The following is a 24,987-nucleotide window of genomic DNA, read 5'->3' as shown; positions in this document are numbered from 1 at the left end:
TCAAATTTGCATTGTATCTTCCTATCCTAAATGAGAAAGAAACACAATAGAAATGAACTAAACTGACAGAGAATAGTCAGAGAAAGCAGACCAGGCGGGTTAGGCAATCGGTTCAGGCATTCTTCCTGGGCCTCTTCAAACCAGGGGCAACATACAACATCTCTGAGCTTTTGCAGCAAAGACAGAGTTGACAGTTCCAGAAATGCTGAGTGGCTAGTTACAGGGACCCTTTGTCTCTCAAAATATCTGCTCATATAGCACACGCTTTCCTGTAACACTATGGGACCTATAGTGCAGGTTTAGCTGAAAATTCACTTAATTTTGATTTCAGAGTGGGACTTGACAATTTTAGTTTGGGGTGACAATTAAGAGCTAGTTATATAAGCATTAAAATTATAGTTTGCACCCCTGAAAAATAAAATGACTTAAGGTGGTGGCTAGTCAATCTAAATTCTCTCAGTTATATTCTGCAGAAGAGTAACACGCTGTTCATTTATGCTGTCAAAGAAACAATATTTTCCTCGCTGGTAGCACAAAGCTGGAAGAAATAACTAATACATCATCTGACAGAATCTTAGAGTCACAAAAATCTCCACAGGCTTAAACCAATAGGCTCATTCTAAGAAAAACATGCAGAGAGATAAATGTCAATATTTGAACTAAGATTTAAGTTGCCAAATGTATAAATACAAGATAGAGGAAACCTAGTTTAAGCCCATGTAAGTTGTCTTAGGGTTTTGGTTGAGCCCAAGTCCCACGCACACCAGCACTGACATAGCCCCAAGGAGCCCCAAGGCACAGAGTGCAGAAATGGAGGATAAATGTCCAGAAGAGGAAATGCAATGTCGGCTGTACCCTACACTAGTCATTCCTCACTCGCAGGATTTTGTTTGGTTCTGAGAGTCACATTCCAGCAGGGGTGTCATGTGAGGAATGCCCAGGAGCTTGGGATGCTTGGATTATAAAGAGAACCTGGGGTGAAGTGGCAGCGCAGGCACACAGTGCCTATGGAGTTGGCACAGTTTGGTTCTGCATGGTCTTAGAGGATTATGTGGGTCTACAGAGAGAAACCATTGACCCAATACATGAAAAGCATCTTCTAAAGGAACTTTCCAGAACAAATAGGTTGATTTATGTGATTTATAAGCACCTCGTCACCGAGAACACTTAAGCGAAGGCAGGATGACGACCTATTGGGCGGGGACTCCTGCACTAGAGGAGACTGACCTCTCAGCCTAAACATCTGAGATTCGGATATGGGGGCACACGGCTCTATGCTCACAGAAAGTGAACAGAAAATGGGCTTGCTAATATATTTATATATTGACAGATTCTCTCTCTCTGTCTCTCAGTGTTATTTGATAGTCCTGTGGGGTTTTTTTGTTTTTTTTTTCGCGGTACGCGGGCCTCTCACTGTTGTGGCCTCTCCCGTTGCGGAGCACAGGCTCTGGATGCGCAGGCTCAGCGGCCATGGCTCACGGGCCCAGCCGCTCCGCGGCATGTGGGATCTTCCCCGACCGGGGCACAAACCCGTGTCCCCTGCATCGGCAGGCGGACTCTCAACCACTGCGCCACCAGGGAAGCCCTGTACTTTGATTTTAATCCTTGTCTTAAATCTTTAACATTAAAAATCTTAAATTTTGACCCTAAAGTACAATTTAGGAAAAATCAGTTATATGTGGCAAATACATTTAGCACAGCTATGTAGCATAAGGAGAAGATAAATGTATTTTGGTCTATTGCTAATTTCTTAAATTAATAAAAGAGGAAGGTCTAATTAATCTTCTGGTTACTGCTTAAATCATTCATTCTTATAACTTGCTCTTCCGAAATGATAATATGTGTTACTTGAAGACTGATGTTTAGGTAAGCGAGAAATGAAAGAGTTGGTATTCACACGGAGCAAGAAAAGACATTCTTTACAAAGTTGTCATTTAGTATTACATCACCATGGAATGGATTAACTGAAATATGAAACACCATGCAAATGTCATAGAATTAGCAGCTGCTCCCACCTGACTGTAGTTGATTTTGTTCACTCTTGCCTGCGTAATTTCTGGTGTATCTGGTGCGATGTGGATCTGGGTCTTGTCTTTGTCCCAGGCTTCCGTGTATAAACGCTAGCAAGGAAAATATAAAATGTCATCAGGAAAAAACTTCAGTGTATTGTTAATCGAAACTTCAAGGCCATAAGAACTTTATAAAGAGAAATAACAAAAGGTTACATATTTTATACACATTATGTATTTTACACGTATCTTCAAGTAAAGTAACCAGTTCATAGTAGAACATATATGTATGAGTGCCTTCTGATACTCTGAGTTGTATGTTAACAAAAGGAAATTCAGAATATCTTTTATGCAGAGATGATTTTCCATAAAAATGTACCATTTTATCAGGACTACGAAATAACTACTGAAGTAAATGTTAAAATATAAATGACATAGACATTAGGTAGACAGATATGGATAGATATAGATAGATAACAGACAGATATCTTTTGTTGCTCACTGCTCTATTTCTTTCTTCTCCTGATCATGCTTCTTTTCCTTTGGTTTAGCTTTAGGAGTCCTACCTTGGTTCTCTGAACTCTGAAGTCTCACCTTGTTCATAGTGATGGCGTTGTTCTTGGCCAACACTTGTTCCAGAGAATCAGTCACGCTGGTAAACCTGAATTTGTCTGGAGGCTGGCGATAGATTTTATCACTCAAAATTTCAGTTGCCCTTTTGCATTGTTCCACATCCAAAGAGCCAATGGGAACCCAGCCGATGCCTCTCAGCCATTGGAGATCTGCCTTGTACATATTCTGTTGATACAAATAGCCAATAAATATTTATCTCTGGTTTGGGAAAACATTTCATCAGAAGGATCTGAAATAAAGTAAGAACACTCTTGAAAACGTAGTTTGGTGGACAGGCAGGGTATCAGACAATATTCCTTTTCGGTCTGGAGGGTTTGACATTTAACACTCACAGGAAAAGAAGAAATGTTATGCCCCACTTGCAGGGGCTGGTGAGTTTGGTGCCACTTATCCAAGGGGTGTTAATTCACTGATTTCCCACCTTTGCACGGCATTATGATCCTCAGTACTCACGTCGCTCTGGAGGTCATAGGCATGCCGAGCGTGCATGACGTCGTTCTGGTCGGGCAGGCAGGTCCACTGGTGCAGGTAGTTCTTGTAGTCTATGTCACTGACCAAGGTCTGGCACTTCTTGGCCAGCACCACCCCCAGCATGTCCACTGGGCTGCTGAACTTGGTCTTCCACTTCTCAAAGTCCTTCTTGTACTCCCGGTCACTCTGGATCTTGGCCACATGCATGGACCACATCATCTTTGGGTCGTCATGTATCGCTCGGGCACCAATGTGATGGCCAAGCTGCTTACGATAATCTTCTTTGTATTTGAACTTGAAGAAGAAAAATACTGATAGTCACCTAGTATAACTTTTAGTATAAAATGATTAGTAGGCTCAGATTTTCCTATCCATTAAAAATATGTTTCCCCCCGAATATATAAATAATGTGTGTCTGCATCTTGTAAACCATTTAGAAAATAAAGCTTGTATATGTATACAAAAAAGAAAATAGGCCCCTGCGCCTGGCCAGACCCTGCATCGTCCTGCGCTCAGCCAGTGTGCGCCCTCGTGTGTTCGGCCTCCGCAGGGCCCTTGGTGCTGCTCTAGACGGGGGTGGCAGTCAGCATGTCACCACCGGGTGGCCTTGTGCATGCACCGTTGGGCCCCGGGGAGCACGGGTTAAAGATGAAGGAACTAAGACCCGGAAAAGTGAACTCATATATTCAGAAGCTCTCTGTTTGAAGATTACACAAGCTTTGTTGTCACCAGATTGTAAATAAACTTATTTTAAAAATAAATGAGGGGAGACCTTCAAGATGGCGGAGGAGTAAGACGTGGAGATCACCTTCCTCCCCACAAATACATCAGAAATGTATCTACATGTGCAACAACTCCTACAGAACACCTTCTGAACGCTGGCAGAAGACCTCAGACCTCCCAAGAGGCAAGAAACTCCTCACGTAGTTGGGTAGGGCAAAAGAAAAAAGAAAAAACAGAGACAAAAGAATAGGGACGGGACCTGCACGTCTGGGAGGGAGCTGTGAAGGAGGAAAAGTTTCCACAAACCAGGAAGCCCCTTCACTGGTGGAGACGGGGGGGTGGCGGGGGGGAAGCTCTGGAGCCACAGAGGAGAGCACGGTAACAGGGGTGCAGAGGGCAAAGCGGAGAGATTCCCGTACAGAGGATCGGTGCTGACCAGCACTCAAGCCTGAGAGGCTTGTCTCTCACCCGCTGGGACGGGTCGGGGCTGGGAGCTGAGGCTCGGGCTTTGGAAGTCAGATCTCAGGGAGAGGACTGGGGTTGGCTGCGTGAGCGGAGCCTGAAGGGGGCTAGTGCACTACAGCTAGCTGGGAGGGAGTCCCGGAAAAAATCTGGACCTGCCTAAGAGGCAACAGACCATTGTTTTGGTGCGCGAAGTGAGGGAATTCAGAGCACCGCCTAAATGAGCTCCAAAGACAGGCAGGAGCCGTGGCTATCAGTGCGGACACCAGAGATGGGCATGAAATGCTAAGGATGCTGCTGAAGCCACCAAGAAGCCTGTGTGCGGGCACAGGTCACTATCCACACCTCCCTTCCGGGGAGCCTGTGCAGCCCACCACTGCCAGGGTCCCGTGATCCAGGGACAACTTCCCCGGGAGAACACATGGCTCGCCTCAGACAGTTGCCACGTTACGCTGCCCTCTGCCGCTACAGGCTCGCCCCACATCCGTACCCCTCCCTCCCCTGGCCTGAGTGAGCCAGAGGCCCCTGATCAGCTGCTACTTTAACCCCGTCCTGTCTGAGCAAAGAACAGACACCCTCAGGCAACCTACACACAGAGGCGGGGCCAAATCCAAAGCTGAACCCCAGGAGCTGTGCTAACGAAGAAGAAAAAGGGAAATCTCTCCCAGCAGGCTCAGGAGCAGCAGATTAAATCTCCACAATTAACTTGATGTACCCTGCATCTGTGGAATACCTGAATAGAAAAAGAATCACCCCAAAATTGAGGCGGTGGACTTTGGGAGCAATTATATATATTTTTTTCCTCTTTCTCTTTTTGTAAGTGTGTATGTGTACACTTCTTTGTGTGATTTTGTCTATAGAGCATTGTTTTTACCATTTGTCCTAGGATTCTGTCTATCCGTTTTTTCTTGGTTTTAGTGCTTGTTATAAGTGGTGGATTTGTTTTTTGGTTTGGTTGCTCTCTTTTTTCTTTCTTTTTTTATTACTTTTAAATTTCTAATAATTATTTTTTATTTTAATAACATCCTTCTCTTTTCTGTTTTTGTCCCTTTTCTTTTGAGCCGCGTGGCTGACAGGGCCTTGGTGTTCTGGCCAGGTGTCAGGCCTGTGCCTCTGAGGTGGGAGAGGCGAGTTCAGGACATTGATCCACCAAAGACCTCCCGACTCCACGTAATATCAAGTAGCAAAAGCTCTCCCAGAGATCTCCATGTCAATGCTAAGACCCAGCTCCACACAACGACCAGCAAGCTACAATGCTGAACACCCTATGCCAAACAACTAGCAAGACAGGAACACAACCCCACCCATTAGCAGAGAGGCTGCCTAAAATCATAATAAGGTCACAGACACCCCAAAACACACCACCAAACACAGCCCTGCCCACCAGAAAGACAAGATCCAGCCTCATCCACCAGAACACAGGCACTAGTCCCCTCCACCAGGAAGCCTACACAACCCACTGAACCAACCTTAGCCACTGGGGACAGACACCAAAAACAACAGGAACTACGAACCTGCAGCCTGCAAAAAAGAGACCCCAAACACAGTAATTTAAGCAAAATGAGAAGACAGAGAAACACACAGCAGATGAAGGAGCAAGGTAAAAACCCACCAGACCAAACAAATGAAGAGGAAATAGGCAGTCTGCCTGAAAAGGAATGCAGAGTAATAATAGGAAAGATGATCCAAAATCCTGGAAATAGAATGGAGAAAATACAAGAAATTTTTAACAAGGACCTAGAAGAACAAAGGGGCAAACAAACAATGATGAATAACACAATAAATGAAAGTTAAAATTCTCTAGAAGGAATCCATAGCAGAATAACTGAGGTAGGAGAACGGATAAGTGACCCAGAAGATAAAAGAGTGGAAATAGCTACTGCAGAGCAGAATAAAGAAAAAAGAATGAAAAGAATTGAGGACAGTCTCAGAGACCTCTGGGACAACATTAAATGCACCAACATTCAAATTATAGGGTTGCAGAAGAAAGAGACTGAGAAAATATTTGAAGAGGTTATAGTTGAAAACTTCCCTAATATGGGAAAGGAAATAGTTAATCAAGTCCAGGAAGCACAGAGAGTCCCATACAGGATAAATCCAAGGAGAAACATGTCAAGACACATATTAATCAAATTATCAAAAATTAAATGCAAAGAAAAAAATATTAAAAGCAGCAATGGAAAAGCAACAAATAACATACAAGGGAATCTCCATAAACTTAACAGTTGATCTTTCCACAGAAACTCTGCAAGCCAGAAGGGAATGGCAGGACATATTTAAAGTGATGAAAGGGAAAAAAGTACAACCAAGATTACTCTACCCAGCAAGGATTTCATTCAGATTTGACAGAGAAATTAAAACCTTTACAGACAAGCAAAAGCTAAGAGAATTCAGCACCACCAAACCACCTTTACAACAAATGCTAAAGGAACTTCTCTAGGCAGGAAACACAAGAGAAGAAAAAGATCTACAAAAACAAACCCAAAATAACTAAGAAAATGGTAATAGGAACATACGTATCGATAATTACCTTAGATGTAAATGGATTAAATGCTCCAACCAAAAGACATAGACTGGCTGAATGGATACCAGCTTTACAACAAATGCTAAAGGAACTTCTCTAGGTAGGAAACACAAGAGAAAGAAAAGACCTACAATAGAAAACCCAAAATAACTAAGAAAATGGTAATAGGAACGTACATATCGATAATTACCTTAGATGTAAATGGATTAAATGCTCCAACCAAAAGACACAGACTGGTTGAATGGATACAAAAACAAGACCCATATGTATGTTATCTACAAGAGACCCACTTCAGACCTAAGGACACATACAGAGTGAAAGTGAGGGGATGGAAAAAGATATTCCATGCAAATGGAAATCTAAAGAAAGCGGGAGTAGCAATTCTCATATCAGACAAAATAGATTTTAACAAAAAGACTATTACAAGAGACAAATAAGGACACTACATCATGATCAAGGGATCGATCCAAGAAGAAGATATAACAATTGTAAATATTTATGCACCCAACATAGGAGCACCTCAACACATAAGGCAAATGCTAACAGCCATTAAAGGGGAAATTGACAGTAACACAATCATAGTAGGGGACTTTAACACCCCACTTTCATCAATGGACAAATCATCCAAAATGAAAATAAATAAGGAAACACAAGCTTTAAATGACACATTAAAAAAGATGGACTTAATTGATATTCATAGGAAATTCCATCCAAAAACAACAGAATACACTTTCTTCTCAAGTGCTCATGGAACATTCTCCAGGATAGATCATATCTTGGGTCAGAAATCAAACCATGGTAAATTTAAGAAAACTGAAATTATATCAAGTATCTCTTCCAACCACAACGCTATGAGACTAGATATCAATTACAAGAAAAATTCTGTAAAAAATACAAACACATGGAGGCTAAACAATACAGTTCTTATTAACTAAGAGATCACTGAAGAAATCAAAGAGGAAATCAAAAAATACCTAGAAATAAATGATAATGAAAATAAGATGACCCAAAACCTATGGGATGCAGCAAAAGCAGTTCTAAGAGGAAAGTTTATAGCAATACAATCCTACCTCAAGAAACAAGAAACATCTCAAATAAACAACCTAACCTTACACCTAAAGCAATTAGAGAAAGGACAAAAAAAACCCCAAAGTTAGCAGAAGGAAAGAAATCATAAAAATCAGATCACAATTAATGGAAAAAGAAATGAAGGAAATGAGCAAAGATCAACAAAACTAAAAGCTGGTTCTTCCAGACGATAAACAAAATCGATAAACCATTAGCCAGACTCATCAAGAAGAAAAGGGAGAAGACTCATATCAAGAGAATTAGAAATGAAAAAGGAGAAGTAACAACTGACACTGCAGAAATGCCAAGGATCATGAGAGACTACTACAAGCAACTATATGCCAATAAAATGGACAACCTGGAAGAAATGGACAAATTCTTAGAAAAGCACAAACTTCTGAGACTGAACCTGCAAAAAAAAAGAAAATATAAACAGACCAATCACAAGCACTGAAATTGAGACTGTGATTAAAAATCTTCCAACAAACAAAAGCCCAGGACCAGATGGCTTCACAGGCAAATTCTATCAAACATTTAGAGAATAGCTAACACCCATCCTTCTCAAACTCTTCCAAAATATAGCAGAGGGAGGAACACTCCCAAACTCATTGTGCAAGGCCACCAACACCCTGATACCAAAACCAGAAAAAGATGTCACAAAAAAGAAAACTAGAGGCCAATATCACTGATGAACATAGATGCAGCAATCCTCAACAATATACTAGCAAAGAGAATCCAACAGCACATTAAAAGTCTCATACACCACAATCAAGTGGGGTTTATCCCAGGAATGCAAGGATTCTTCAATATACGCAAATCAATGGGATACACCATATTAACAAACTGAAGGATAAAAACCATATGATCGTCTCAAACAGATGCAGAAAAAGCTATCGACAAAATTCAACACCAATTTATGACAAAAACCCTCCAGAAAGTTGGCAAACAGGGAACTTACCTCAACATAATAAAGGGCATATATGACAAACCCCCTGCCAAAATCATTCTCAATGGTTAAAAACTGAAATCATTTCCACTAAGATCAGGAACAGGACAAGGTTGCTCACTCTCACCACTATTATTCCACATAGTTTTGGAAGTTTTAGCCATAGCAATTAGAGAAGAAAAAGAATGCAAATCGGAAAAGAAGAAGTAAAGCTTTCACTGTTTCCAGATGACATGATACTATACACAGAGAATCCTAAAGACGCTACCAGAAAACTACTAGAGCTAATCACTGAATTTGGTAAAGTAGCAGGATACAAAATTAACGCACAGAAATCTCTTGCATTCCTATACACTAATGATGAAAAATCTGAAAGAGAAATTAAGGAAAAACTCCCATTTACCACTGCAACAAAAAGAAGAAAATACCTAGGAATAAACTTACCTAAGGAAACAAAAGACCTGTATGCAGAAAACTATAAGACACTGATGAAAGAAATTAAAGATGATACAAACAGATGGAGAGATATACCATGTTCTTGGATTGGAAGAATCAACATTATGAAAATGATTATACTACCCAAAGCAATCTACAGATTCAATGCAATCCCTATCAAACTACCAATGGCATTTTTCACAGAACTGGAACAAAACGTTTCACAATTTTTATGGAAACACAAAAGACCTAGAATAGCCAAAGCAATCTTGAGAAAGTACAACGGTGCTGGGGGAATCAGGCTCCTGGACTTCAGGGTATACTACAAAGCTACAGTAAGTAAGACAGTATGGTACTGGCACAAAAACAGAAATATAGATCAATGGAACAGGATAGAAAGCCCAGAGATAAACCCTCGCTCATATGGTCACCTTATTTTTGATAAAGGAGGCAAGAATATACAATGCAGAAAAAAGACAGCCTCTTCAATAAGTGGTGCTGGGAAAACTGGACAGCTACATGGAAAAGAATGAAATTAGAACACTCCCTAACACCATACACAAAAATAAATTCAAAATGGATTAATGATCTACATGTAAGGCCAAACACTATAAAACTCTTAGAGGAAAATATAGGCAGAACACTCTACGACATAAATCATAGCAAGATCCTTTTTAATCCACCTCTTATAGAAATGGAAATAAAAAAAAAATAAACAAATGGGACCTAATGAAACGTAAAAGCTTTGGCATAGCAAAGGAAAACAATAAACAAGATGAAACGACAATGCTCAGAATGGGAGAAAATATTTGCAAATGACGCAAATGACAAAGGATTCATCTCCAAAATTTACAAGCAGCTCATGCAGTGCAATATCAAAAAAACAAACAACCCGATCCAAAAATGGGCAGAAGACCTAAATAGACACTTCTCCAAAGAAGATATCCAGATTGCCAACAGACACATGAAAGGATGCTCAACATCACTAATCATTAGAGAAATGCAAATCAAAACTACAATGAGGTATCACCTCACACCAGTCAGAATGGCCATCATCAAAAAAATCTACAAACAATAAATGTGCAGAGGTTGTGGAAAAAAGGGAACCCTCTTGCACTGTTGGTGGGAATGTAAATTGATACAGCCACTATGGAGAACAGTATGGAGGTTCCTTAAAAAACTAAAAATAGAACTACCATACGATCCAGCAATCCCACTACTGGGCATATACCCTGAGAATACCATAATTTAAAAAGAGGCATGTACCACAATGTTCACTGCAGCTCCATTTACAATAGCCAGGACATGGAAGCAACCTAAGTGTCCATCGACAGATGAATGGATAAAGAAGATGTGGCACATATATACAATGGAATATTACTCAACCATAAAAAGAAATGAAATTGAGTTATTTGTTGTGAGGTGGATGGACCTAGAGTATGTCATACAGAGTGAAGTGAGTCAGAAAGAGAAAAACAAATACCATATGCTAACACATATATATGGAATCTAAAAAAAAAAAAAAAAACTGGTTATGAAGAACCTAGGGGCAGGACAGGAATAAAGACGCAGATGTAGAAAACGGACTTGAGGACACAGGGAGGGGAAGGGTAAGCTGGGACAAAGTGAGAGAATAGCACTGACATATTTGCACTACCAAATGTAAAACAGATAGCTAGTGGGAAGCAGCCGCATAGCACAGGGAGATCAGCTCCGTGCTTAGTAAACACCTAGAGGGGTGGGATAGGTAGGGTGGAAGGGAGATGCAAGAGGGACGAGATATGGTGATATATTTATATGTATAGCTGATTCACTTTGTTGTAAAGCAGAAAGTAAAACACCACTGTAAAGCAATTAAATTCCAATAAAGATGTTAAAAAATAATAAATAAATAAAAAGAAAAAAAGGAAATAAAAACTAAGACATTATTCTGCCATTCAGTGATAACCGCTGATGAAAACGGCTTTGTGTGTGTGTGTGTGTGTGTGTGTGTGTGTCAGAAAGAGAGAGAGAGAGAGAATAAAATTAGTAATCATAGTGTATACGGGTTTGCGCCTGCTCGTTTGTTATTATATAAGCATTTTCCTGTGTCATTATACATTCCCTACAAACATGAATTTTAATGACAGCAGGTATTCCATTATATTGGTATATATTAATACTTTTAACCATTCTGTGATCGTTGAATATTTGTTTTTAAAGTATGATAGTTACTTCCCATATTTTGGATATAAAGGGAACATATGCTTTTGACTTCACAGACAAAAGAAATAGAAGGACAAACATTTCTAGAAACGTGAGCAAACCCATATTTTGAAATAAGTAAGTATCTGCAGCCAATCACAGGATGCAGAGATAAACACATGGTGTGCATGGATGGTTAGACTTTAAATAGAATAATGTGTCCCATTCCTTCAGCCCTTACAGGTTCATTGGTTTACAGGGAATGAATGGGCTGGGTTTGGAGGGGATCCTATGATGAGCTCAATTGTATATAAGTACACATCATGTGGAAAAGCCAAAAGGCTGTCTGAGCTATAGTCAAGTAGCCAGTGCTTTTGTTCAGCAGGGAACAGACAGTATTTTGAAATGCATGTTGCTGTGGACTCAGCCATACCTAGAAGTTAACCTTTATGTTGAGAGTTTTATTACCATTATGTTAAACTATTTACTTACAAAAAACTGTTAGCTAGAACCTTAACTTCATAGCTTACTTGCTCTACTACATATCTTTGAGAGAGAAAGAAATCTTTGAGCCAAAGCTGAGCAAAGAACTCTACAGGTGCACTTACTTCACTTGCAATGTCTCTGGAGGCCTTGGCCATCCTGATGGGAATGGCATCTATCCGCATATCATAGCCTTTCTTCTTGGCTTCTTCTAGGCCAAGTTTATAGTGTTTCTGAAATAGACATAAATCATCGTAAGTTTGATATATAAAGTGCAGTGCAAGAAAAAATATATCATGCACCATGAATACATTGCTTACCTCACTGTAATTTATTGTGTTTTGTTTAGCAAGTAAAACTTCAGGGGTGTCTGGCATAATGTGGACAGTGGTTTTATCTTTATCCCAAGCTTCTGTATAGAGATGCTGAAAGAAACAAAAAAAGGATGTGACTAGTACAGGCCAGTGATGAATCTGGTTCTTAATGAGAGTAAAGAGAGCCCACTCTGTGAGTCAGTACTTGTGACACCATTACGTCTAGGTGTCTCTTACTTTTTAAGTAAGTCTCAAAACTTACTTAAAAACCACTTTAATACCAAGCAAAATAATTGAATGTCATTTTTCTTTTATCAAAACAGATTTCAGTGTTTACATACACACATACAAAAATTGACACCCCGCTCAAGTAAAAAAAGGACTTACGTGGTTCATGGTAATAGCGTTGTTTTTTGCCAAAACCATTGGGATGGAATCCATAAGGCTGGAAAATGTGAATTTATCTGGGTGCTGGCGGTAAACGTGGTCACTCAAAATCTGGGTAGCTCTCTTGTTCCTCTCATCCTCAAGAGAGCCAGTAGGAAACCAGCCAATGCCTTTGAGCCACTGAAGGTCGGCCTTGTACAAATTCTGAAATTGTAAGTGATAAACCACTAAACATCAGCATAATGATATGCCTTAAAGAAATAAAAATTTGAATTATAATACATTGTATTATATTATATATTTCAATGCTTGGATTCTTGGGAAATTTAAAAATTTTGCTATGTCTTGTGAATCCACCCAATATTCAGATTAGAAACCTATTTTGAAAAACATTTTAAACAGAACACAGAGAATGACCCAACTCTACTAGATCAATAATCTAGAGGTTTCCATCAAAGCAATCAGTGCTTTGCTGGTTCTTTCTTTATGGAAATAATGATGCTCTCAGATGTCTGTGTGACTGGATAGAGAGTGGGCATTAGTCCAGGGAGGTAGAACTCAGTTGTATAAACTCAACTCCCCTCATTTTGGGGGAACTTGGATACTTAAGTAAGCAGACATGGTGTTTTGTTGGCCAAAGGAAAATCTTATACTCACATCACTCTGGAGGTCATAGGCTTGTCGAGCATGGGTGACGTCAGTCTGGTCAGGCAGGCAGGTCCACTGGTGCAGGTAGTTCTTGTAGTCCGCGTCACTGACCAAGGCCTGGCACTTCTTGGCCTGCACCATCCCCAGCATGTCCACTGGGCTGCTGAACTTGGTCTTCCACTTCTCAAAGTCCTTCTTGTACTCCCTGTCACTCTGGATCTTGGCCACATGCATGGACCACATCATCTTCGGGTCATCTTTCACGTCCCGGGCTCCAATGTGATGGCCAAGCTGCTTGCGGTAACCAACTTTGTATTTGTACTGAGATGAAAATGCACAAATTAGATTTTCATTTTAAGCCCGTAGAGGTCACAAGCCCGTACATAATCATCTTGCTTATATCGCTGTTGTACGTTGACTTTTGCTAATAAGCACTAACTCAAGGCAATATCCCACCTTTCCCCTAGAAGATTATAGAGGTAATAAAATAGATGGAATTCATATAATTGTAGTGTATACCCCAAATCACCTATGGCCTGGTAACAAGGAATAGTTCCGGGGGCAGCAAATGCATGTGGACCACGGGACTTGGAGAAATGGGTTAGGCACTAAAAGTACATCAGAAAAGAGATGCACTTGGTGACAAGATGTGTTTAATAAATAGTAAAATGAGTGTCTGGCTCCTTTGAGGATGAAGTCAAGGTCAAGGACTACTTGCAGTAGCAACAGAAGAGAATTTCCTGTTTCATAATGGATTCAGGCATTCAGTGGTGGTGGCAAATCGGGGCATCATTTTGGAAACTGGTTATACTAGGGAAGCTGACCTAGCAGCCCAGTTGCTTAGAGCATGCTCCTAATAAAGTCATGGGTTCTCATCTCTCATGGACCAACAGTGTTGTTATTATTCCATGTCCAAAGACGTTGTCCTGGAATCCGAGCCAATTATCCAAAATACATGCTTCTAGTCTCAAAGATAACTGAGTGAGAAAGTATAAACGAGTCAGCAGAGGCAATATAGTACAGTGGGAAGGAATGAGGTTGCTTGGAGTTTCAACTCCATCACCTACTAAGAGTTTGATTTTAGACAAGTTGCTTAAGCAACCCATAAAACAGGGATAATCACAATCTTACATCCTAGGGTAATTATGAAAAATAAGTGACATAATGCATATAACATTCTTAGCACAGATTTCTCAACACTTCTTGGTTATTATTATTTTGTTATATATTATTATTGGCATATATCCATTTGTAGGAAAGGTACAACATACGTAAACTAAAGTGAGTCACTAATATGATCTTCCAAAATAAAGAGCAGCATATTACCATATTCCCAAATAGTGGGTCTTCATTTTTAGAGCAGTGGTCTGTTCCTCAAGAATTCCCTGAGGTACCAGGAAGGATGATGGTTTTATTCTGGGAGTCACAAGCCACAAGCCAGGAGCTAGTGTTAAGGGTGCAAGTTTGGGCTAGTCTGGCACTGATCAACTGCCTTCTTTTCATGATTTTACAAGGGTGAATTGTAATGGCAAGTGTCATATGCATTTTTTGAATATTGTATATTAAAATGCTGTATAAAGCTAGGCCCTGATTCTCACTGGAAGAACTTAAGTTTATGAGTCACACTTTCTATAAGCACTGTGACAATTTTTATATAAGCATCTCCAAGCCTGCAGCTACACTCTAACAAATTCCACATGAATGGATCTTTCTCTGTTCTTGGTGGATCCGCTTTCACTGAAGATACTGTGACTTAGTGGCTATAAAACTTTTCTGTAAACATCAAATTTTTCATTTCCCTCAAAACTAGGTTTTTGAAAAACCCTACACAAATACATCAGGATATACTTCCAAAGGGCCAGGAAAGTTCTTTTAGAAGATTTAGTTCAGTGAAAATGTCACTTCAGACTGACCACATACTAGGAGTAAAACTGACAACTCACATCACTGATGATGTCCCTGGAGGCCTTGGCTGCCACAATCGGTATGGCATCACTTCGCAAGTCGTAGCCTTTCTTCTTTGCTTCTTCATTGGCAAGTTTATACAGACTCTAAATTTCGGCAAAAAACAAAATCAGTTACATGTTGACATTCATATCCAGAAATGACAGACGACTAAAATAATTCACCAAGTTCTACACGGGTAGGTGCCTGTAATAATGTCACTTTTGATAGTTCTAAGCTTTCTGTGGTTTTGGCTGAAGTTGAGACTTAAACATGATACCTATATGGAATATGGCACCTTTGTTTTTTTTATTTTAAAACTTATGTTACATTAACCATATACAGATATTATTCATGGTTTTAAAACTTTTAGTTATAACAATGAATCAGTTTTGGAAAGAACTGGAAAAATTAAGCTGAAACTCATGGGCCTAAGGTGGCAAAGTGTGGACAGAAGGGACACTCATTTGATCCACATTTATTCTGCACTGACTCTGTGCCATGACTGTGCTTGGTACTTGGGAAACAAAGATGAATATGAGGCCTCTCCCATCTTCAGGGTTTCTGGGAGAACTGACGGAAAGACTGATAACCTGCGGAACAAGCTGCCAAAAAGTCAGACCATGAAAGGTGTTTTAACCATATTATTAAGAATGAGCTCCACGGGACTTCCCTAGTGCCGCAGTGGACAAGACTCCACGGTCCCAATGCAGGGGGCCTGGGTTTGATCCCTGGTCAGGGAACTAGATCCCACATGCATGGCGCAACTAAGAGTTTGCATGCCACAGCTGGGGTGCCTGCATGCTGCTACTAAGAAGCCAGAGAGCTGCAACTAAGGAGCCCTGGGGCCGCAGCTGGGGAGCCTGGCTGCCGCAACTAAGGAGCCCACGAGCCACGGCTGGAGAGCCCACCTGTCACAACTAAGACCCCACGCAACCAAATAGATACATAAATAAGTAAATATTAAAAAAAAAAAAAAAGATTGAATGTTAAAAAAAAAAAAGAACGAGCTCTAGGAAGGAGCAATTTATTCTGAATTGAAAATCAGGAAGTTTCCTCAGAGGGCATGGCCTTGGCATTGGACCCTGAGTGATAAATATGGTTTCAATAGACTAAGATGGTGGTCAAGGGCAGAGGAACTTCCATGAATCAAAGTACGGGGCAGTGAAAGTGCAGGGGCGTCAAGGGGCGGGGTGGTGGTGGGGGGGTGCGGGGGGCAGTGCCAGAGGAAGTGGCAGGACAGAACTGAAAAGAATCAGAGTCGGGCTATGAAGGCCTGGTGCTAAGATAACTTTATCCTTAATTCTATAGGAAAAGGGAAACCAACAACAATCTTTGAGGAAGAGTGACATCATCAAATTTGCATTGTATCTTCCTATCCTAAATGAGAAAGAAACACAATAGAAATGAACTAAACTGACAGAGAAAAGTCAGAGAAAGCAGACCAGGCGGGTTAGGCAATCGGTTCAGGCATTCTTCCTGGGCCTCTTCAAACCAGGGGCAACATACAACATCTCTGAGCTTTTGCAGCAAAGACAGAGTTGACAGTTCCAGAAATGCTGAATGGCTAGTTACAGGGACCCTTTGTCTCTCAAAATATCTGCTCATATAGCACACGCTTTCCTGTAACACTATGGGACCTATAGTGCAGGTTTAGCTGAAAATTCACTTAATTTTGATTTCAGAGTGGGACTTGACAATTTTAGTTTGGGGTGACAATTAAGAGCTAGTTATATAAGCATTAAAATTATAGTTTGCACCCCTGAAAAATAAAATGACTTAAGGTGGTGGCTAGTCAATCTAAATTCTCTCAGTTATATTCTGCAGAAGAGTAACACGCTGTTGATTTATGCTGTCAAAGAAACAATATTTTCCTCGCTGGTAGCACAAAGCTGGAAGAAATAACTAATACATCATCTGACAGAATCTTAGAGTCACAAAAATCTCCACAGGCTTAAACCAATAGGCTCATTCTAAGAAAAACATGCAGAGAGATAAATGTCAATATTTGAACTAAGATTTAAGTTGCCAAATGTATAAATACAAGATAGAGGAAACCTAGTTTAAGCCCATGTAAGTTGTCTTAGGGTTTTGGTTGAGCCCAAGTCCCACGCACACCAGCACTGACATAGCCCCAAGGAGCCCCAAGGCACAGAGTGCAGAAATGGAGGATAAATGTCCAGAAGAGGAAATGCAATGTCGGCTGTACCCTACACTAGTCATTCCTCACTCGCAGGATTTTGTTTGGTTCTGAGAGTCACATTCCAGCAGGGGTGTCATGTGAGGAATGCCCAGGAGCTTGGGATGCTTGGATTATAAAGAGAACCTGGGGTGAAGTGGCAGCGCAGGCACACAGTGCCTATGGAGTTGGCACAGTTTGGTTCTGCATGGTCTTAGAGGATTATGTGGGTCTACAGAGAGAAACCATTGACCCAATACATGAAAAGCATCTTTTAAAGGAACTTTCCAGAACAAATAGGTTGATTTATGAGATTTATAAGCACCTCGTCACCGAGAACACTTAAGCGAAGGCAGGATGACGACCTATTGGGCGGGGACTCCTGCACTAGAGGAGACTGACCTCTCAGCCTAAACATCCGAGATTCGGATATGGGGGCACACGGCTCTATGCTCACAGAAAGTGAACAGAAAATGGGCTTGCTAATATATTTATATATTGACAGATCCTCTCTGTCTCTGTCTGTCTGTCTCTCAGTGTTATTTGACTGTACTGTGATTTTAATCCTTGACTTAAATCTTGTACATTAAAAATCTTAAATTTTGACCCTAAAGTACAATTTAGGAAAAATCAGTCATATGTGGCAAATACATTTAGCACAGCTATGTAGCATAAGGAGGAGATAAACGTATTTTGGTCTATTGCTAATTTCTTAAATTAATAAAAGAGGAAGGTCTAATTAATCTTCTGGTTACTGCTTAAATCATTCATTCTTATAACTTGCACTTCCGAAATGATGTGTTACTTGAAGACTGATGTTTAGGTAAGCGAGAAATGAAAGAGTTGGTATTCACACGGAGCAAGAAAAGACATTCTTTACAAAGTTGTCATTTAGTATTACATCACCATGGAATGGATTAACTGAAATATGAAACACCATGCAAATGTCATAGAATTAGCAGCTGCTCCCACCTGACTGTAGTTGATTTTGTTCACTCTTGCCTGCGTAATTTCTGGTGTATCTGGTGCGATGTGGATCTGGGTCTTGTCTTTGTCCCAGGCTTCCGTGTATAAACGCTAGCAAGGAAAATATAAAATGTCATCAGGAAAAAACTTCAGTGTATTGTTAATCGAAACTTCAAGGCCATAAGAACTTTATAAAGAGAAATAACAAAAGGTTACATATTTTATACACATTATGTATTTTACACGTATCTTCAAGTAAAGTAACCAGTTCATAGTAGAACATATATGTATGAGTGCCTTCTGATACTCTGAGTTGTATGTTAACAAAAGGAAATTCAGAATATCTTTTATGCAGAGATGATTTTCCATAAAAATGTACCATTTTATCAGAACTACGAAATAACTACTGAAGTAAATGTTAAAATATAAATGACATAGACATTAGGTAGACAGATACGGATAGATATAGATAGATAACAGACAGATATCTTTTGTTGCTCACTGCTCTATTTCTTTCTTCTCCTGATCATGCTTCTTTTCCTTTGGTTTAGCTTTAGGAGTCCTACCTTGGTTCTCTGAACTCTGAAGTCTCACCTTGTTCATAGTGATGGCGTTGTTCTTGGCCAACACTTGTTCCAGAGAATCAGTCACGCTGGTAAACCTGAATTTGTCTGGAGGCTGGCGATAGATTTTATCACTCAAAATTTCAGTTGCCCTTTTGCATTGTTCCACATCCAAAGAGCCAATGGGAACCCAGCCGATGCCTCTCAGCCATTGGAGATCTGCCTTGTACATATTCTGTTGATACAAATAGCCAATAAATATTTATCTCTGGTTTGGGAAAACATTTCATCAGAAGGATCTGAAATAAAGTAAGAACACTCTTGAAAACGTAGTTTGGTGGACAGGCAGGGTATCAGACAATATTCCTTTTCGGTCTGGAGGGTTTGACATTTAACACTCACAGGAAAAGAAGAAATGTTACGCTCCACTTGCAGGGGCTGGTGAGTTTGGTGCCACTTATCCAAGGGGTGTTAATTCACTGATTTCCCACCTTTGCACGGCATTATGATCCTCAGTACTCACGTCGCTCTGGAGGTCATAGGCATGCCGAGCGTGCATGACGTCGTTCTGGTCGGGCAGGCAGGTCCACTGGTGCAGGTAGTTCTTGTAGTCTATGTCACTGACCAAGGTCTGGCACTTCTTGGCCAGCACCACCCCCAGCATGTCCACTGGGCTGCTGAACTTGGTCTTCCACTTCTCAAAGTCCTTCTTGTACTCCCGGTCACTCTGGATCTTGGCCACATGCATGGACCACATCATCTTGGGGTCATCACGTATCGCTCGGGCACCAATGTGATGGCCAAGCTGCTTACGATAACCTTCTTTGTATTTGAACTAGAAGAAGAAAAATACTGATAGTCACCTAGTATAACTTTTAGTATAAAATGATTAGTAGGCTCAGATTTTCCTATTCATTAAAAACATGTTTCCCCCTGAAATATAAATAATATGTGTGTCTGCATCTTGTAAACCATTTCGAAAATAAAGCTTGTATATGTATACAGAAAATAAAATAAAAAGACATTATTCTGCCATTCAGTGATAACCGCTGATGAAAACGGCTTTGTGTGTGTGTGTGTGTGTGTGTGTGTGTGTGTGTGTGTGTGTGTGTGTGAGAGAGAGACAGAGAGAGAGAGAGATTAAAATTAGGAGTCATACTGTATATGGATTTGTACCTGCTTATTTCAGTTATTATATAAGCATTTTCCTGTGTCATTATACATTCCCTACAAACATGAATTTTAATGACAGCAAGTATTCCATTATATTGGTATATATTAATACTTTTAACCATTCTGTGATCGTTGAACATCTGTTTTTAAAGTATGATAGTTACTTCCCATATTTTGGATATAAAGGGAACATATGCTTTTGACTTCACAGACAAAAGAAATAGAAGGACAAACATTTCTAGAAACGTGAGCAAACCCATATTTTGAAGTAAGTAAATATCTGCAGCCAATCACAGGATGCAGAGATAAACACATGGTGCGCATGAATGGTTGGACTTTAAATAGAATAATGTGTCCCATTCCTTCAGCCCTTACAGGTTCATTGGTTTACAGGGAATGAATGGGCTGGGTTTGGAGGGGATCCTATGATGAGCTCAATTGTATATAAGTACACATCATGTGGAAAAGCCAAAAGGCTGTCTGAGCTATAGTCAAGTAGCCAGTGCTTTTGTTCAGCAGGGAACAGACAGTATTTTGAAATGCATGTTGCTGTGGACTCAGCCATACCTAGAAGTTAACCTTTATGTTGAGAGTTTTATTACCATTATGTTAAACTATTTACTTACAAAAAACTGTTAGCTAGAACCTTAACTTCATAGCTTACTTGCTCTACTACATATCTTTGAGAGAGAAAGAAATCTTTGAGCCAAAGCTGAGCAAAGAACTCTACAGGTGCACTTACTTCACTTGCAATGTCTCTGGAGGCCTTGGCCATCCTGATGGGAATGGCATCTATCCGCATATCATAGCCTTTCTTCTTGGCTTCTTCTAGGCCAAGTTTATAGTGTTTCTGAAATAGACATAAATCATCGTAAGTTTGATATATAAAGTGCAGTGCAAGAAAAAATATATCATGCACCATGAATACATTGCTTACCTCACTGTAATTTATTGTGTTTTGTTTAGCAAGTAAAACTTCAGGGGTGTCTGGCATAATGTGGACAGTGGTTTTATCTTTATCCCAAGCTTCTGTATAGAGATGCTGAAAGAAACAAAAAAAGGATGTGACTAGTACAGGCCAGTGATGAATCTGGTTCTTAATGAGAGTAAAGAGAGCCCACTCTGTGAGTCAGTACTTGTGACACCATTACGTCTAGGTGTCTCATGTCAGTAAGAAGCACAAAACTTACTTAAAAACCACTTTAATACCAAGCAAAATAATTGAATGTCATTTTTCTTTTATCAAAACAGATTTCAGTGTTTACATACACACATACAAAAATTGACACCCCGCTCAAGTAAAAAAAGGACTTACGTGGTTCATGGTAATAGCGTTGTTTTTTGCCAAAACCATTGGGATGGAATCCATAAGGCTGGAAAATGTGAATTTATCTGGGTGCTGGCGGTAAACGTGGTCACTCAAAATCTGGGTAGCTCTCTTGTTCCTCTCATCCTCAAGAGAGCCAGTAGGAAACCAGCCAGTGCCTTTGAGCCACTGAAGGTCGGCCTTGTACAAATTCTGAAATTGTAAGTGATAAACCACTAAACATCAGCATAATGATATGCCTTAAAGAAATAAAAATTTGAATTATAATACATTGTATTATATTATATATTTCAATGCTTGGATTCTTGGGAAATTTAAAAATTTTGCTATGTCTTGTGAATCCACCCAATATTCAGATTAGAAACCTATTTTGAAAAACATTTTAAACAGAACATAGAGAATGACCCAACTCTACTAGATCAATAATCTAGAGGTTTCCATCAAAGCAATCAGTGCTTTGCTGGTTCTTTCTTTATGGAAATAATGATGCTCTCAGATGTCTGTGTGACTGGATAGAGAGTGGGCATTAGTCCAGGGAGGTAGAACTCAGTTGTATAAACTCAACTCCCCTCATTTTGGGGGAACTTGGATACTTAAGTAAGCAGACATGGTGTTTTGTTGGCCAAAGGAAAATCTTATACTCACATCACTCTGGAGGTCATAGGCTTGTCGAGCATGGGTGACGTCAGTCTGGTCGGGCAGGCAGGTCCACTGGTGCAGGTAGTTCTTGTAGTCCGCGTCACTGACCAAGGCCTGGCACTTCTTGGCCTGCACCACCCCCAGCATGTCCACTGGGCTGCTGAACTTGGTCTTCCACTTCTCAAAGTCCTTCTTGTATTCCCTGTCACTCTGGATCTTGGCCACATGCATGGACCACATCATCTTCGGGTCATCTTTGATGTCCCGGGCTCCAATGTGATGGCCAAGCTGCTTACGAAAAGCTTCCTTGTACTTGTACTAAAGGAAACAAAAAGAAATCATGTCTTATTCTTTTTAAGATTAACTTATATTACTATCTTTGTGGCAAATTACAGAGAACATATATTCCAAATATCACCAAGGGTAGAGAGCCACAGATTTAAGGTTTTTTTGATAGTAAAGATTAAAGGCTAAATCCTACAAATTCCATACATAATAAATGCATCCTTGAATTTATCCTCATCTCACACTGCGTCCCTGGGATCATTTCACTATGTTTCAATTTGTTACTTAGAGGACTGTGTTCAATTTAATATTAACTTGAGACTGCTCTGAAGTGAAAATTGCAATCCAATCAATACAAACAAGGGAGAAAGTCTTACTTCGCTGGCAATTTCTCGGGATGCTTTTGCTGCTTTGAGTGGTATGGCATCAACGGGAAGATCGTAACCTTTTTTCTTCAGCTCCTCATAACCCATTCGGTAGTGTTTCTGTTAAGAGATGAAAATCACTTTGAAAAAAGCTATTTTCCATAAACGTCTGCATCATAATGAATCCAACGTGCTAAATATTTTAAGAGCTCATGAGGATAGTACAATATGTGCTCTAGAATACTCAAATGTAATTGGAAATTATGCTTATTGATTTCTGATGGTCCTGTTTTAAACTTGAAAGCTCTTCAATTACTTAGATCAATAAAATTAAATGTCATCTCTTCCCAAATGTTTATGAGAATGAGATAGACAGAAGTAAATTGGTAGAGAAATGAAATGAAATTATCATTTAGGTGCTGTTTTCCAATTAACTTTGAATGTTTCATTAGAAGATTTTGTTAGAAAAGAGCAATGCCTTTAAAAAAAAATTTATTTAATTAATTTATTTTTGGCTGCGTTTGGGTCTTCGTTGCTGCACACGGGCTTTCGCAGCGAGCGGGGGCTACTCTTCATTGCAGTGCGTGGGCTTCTCATTGTGGTGGCTTCTCTTATTGCGGAGCATGGGCTCTAGGTGCGCGGGCTTCAGTCATTGTGGCATGCGGGCTCAGTAGTTGTGACTCACGGGCTCTAGAGCGCAGGCTTGGTAGTTGTGGCGCATGGGCTCAGTTGCTCCATGGCATGTGGGATCCTTCTGGACCAGGGCTTGAACCATGTCCCCGGCATTAGCAGGTGGATTCCCAACCACTGCACCACCAGGGAAGCCCAAGAGCAATGCCTTTTCCCATCTAACACCTCTAGTGGGGGAAAATCACACCTAAAGGACTACGTAGCTAACACATTGTGAAACAAAGTCTATTTCACAATATAGGGCTGTCCAAAAGTAGGATACATATTTTTAGGTAAGAAACAAAGTCCTTCATAATTTTTAAAATGTAAGATTTTTTGAGGAAAGTTTAAATACTGAATTAAAAAGCTTAAGAGAAATAATGTGCTTCTTCAGATTTGTTACATAATTAAATAATTGAGAATCTAATTTAATGCACTTCATTTAGAAACCAGATTGTTTAAAGTGCCTATTGATCTTGGACTTGTTTTTATATTTTAGTCCTTTGTGTCATTACTCTAGTACATTATTTAAGCTAAAGTGTTTGTATTGGAATTTAGAACTTGTCTTTAAAATATTAATTTTTACATCCATTATTTTCAGGAGATTATGCCATGATGACAATAAAAATGAAATTATCCGGCATGAGTTTTTTTTTTTTTTTGGTGCATGAGTTTTTTGTGTGTGTGCAAGAGTTTTTTATGCTCACTCATTTAAATTTTATTGAATTTCATGTATATCAGGCACTATACTAGCTAAGCACTGCAGATCAAATATGAATTGTCTCTGCTCCCAAGAAGTTCTTATCCACATAGGGAAGAGCTATACAAACCATTATGTTATAACAACATGCATAATAATGGACTATAATGAACAGAGAGCATATCCTTCCAACTCTATCAAACATAGGGAGTGCCAATTATTTGGATGTTCAGGCTTAAAACCACTAAATGAGGACTCTAAGTCACTTTTAGTTTGTTAATTAACATGATTCAAGTATTCAAAATAAATTCACTGCCTTAGACGCAATTAAAATGAGATTTCTGGGGACTTCCCTGGTGGCGCAGTGGTTGGGACTTCACGCTCCTGATGCAGGGGGCCCAGGTTCGATCCCTGGTCGGGGAACTAGATCCCACATGCATGCCGCAACTAAGAGTTCACATGCCACAACTAAGGAGCCCTCCTGCTGCAACTAAGACCCAGTGCAACCAAATAAAAATAAATAAATATTTTAAAAAATAAAAATAAAATGAGCTTTCTGAAAACACACGCTGAATTTGGAAACTTACATCACTTGTATTGATTAAGTTTGCTTTAGCCAGAATAATGCCAGGTGTATCAGGCATGATGTGGATTTGAGTCTTGTCCTTGTCCCAAGCTTCTCTATAAAGTCTCTAAAATGAGAAATAAGTGTTTTTCAGTGGTGCTATAAGATTAGTGAGTGACACAGTTAACTTCAAACAGTATTACTGATTCATCTAAATTAAGCATCACAATAGCATAAGCAGATAACATAAGCAGAGAATAGATATAGTATTTTTTGACTCATCTGAGACATAACTGCCTTCAAAAATATAGATTATGGATTACCT

At 39.8% G+C, this 24,987-nt stretch overlaps 1 protein-coding gene across 1 annotated transcript in view; it reads right to left on the bottom strand.

The window, feature by feature from the left end:
- NEB (nebulin) overlaps positions 1-24,987 on the bottom strand; it is a 274,918-nt gene that overhangs the window by 118,116 nt on the left and 131,815 nt on the right. Inside the window, exons 52-68 of the mRNA XM_060016820.1 lie at positions 24,685-24,789; positions 22,741-22,848; positions 22,085-22,396; positions 21,428-21,631; positions 21,050-21,154; positions 20,855-20,962; positions 19,463-19,774; positions 18,971-19,174; positions 18,383-18,487; positions 15,231-15,338; positions 13,297-13,608; positions 12,640-12,843; positions 12,259-12,363; positions 12,064-12,171; positions 3,096-3,407; positions 2,604-2,807; positions 2,016-2,120 (exon numbers count right to left, since the gene is read on the bottom strand). Of these exons, the coding sequence (XP_059872803.1) occupies positions 2,016-2,120; positions 2,604-2,807; positions 3,096-3,407; positions 12,064-12,171; positions 12,259-12,363; positions 12,640-12,843; positions 13,297-13,608; positions 15,231-15,338; positions 18,383-18,487; positions 18,971-19,174; positions 19,463-19,774; positions 20,855-20,962; positions 21,050-21,154; positions 21,428-21,631; positions 22,085-22,396; positions 22,741-22,848; positions 24,685-24,789 (3,021 nt within the window). The remainder of the gene's footprint in view (positions 1-2,015; positions 2,121-2,603; positions 2,808-3,095; positions 3,408-12,063; positions 12,172-12,258; positions 12,364-12,639; positions 12,844-13,296; positions 13,609-15,230; positions 15,339-18,382; positions 18,488-18,970; positions 19,175-19,462; positions 19,775-20,854; positions 20,963-21,049; positions 21,155-21,427; positions 21,632-22,084; positions 22,397-22,740; positions 22,849-24,684; positions 24,790-24,987) is intronic.

This window comes from Delphinus delphis, chromosome 7, assembly GCF_949987515.2.
Source record: "Delphinus delphis chromosome 7, mDelDel1.2, whole genome shotgun sequence".
NCBI lineage: Eukaryota > Metazoa > Chordata > Mammalia > Artiodactyla > Delphinidae > Delphinus > Delphinus delphis.
This window is presented reverse-complemented; position numbering and strand designations above follow the sequence as displayed.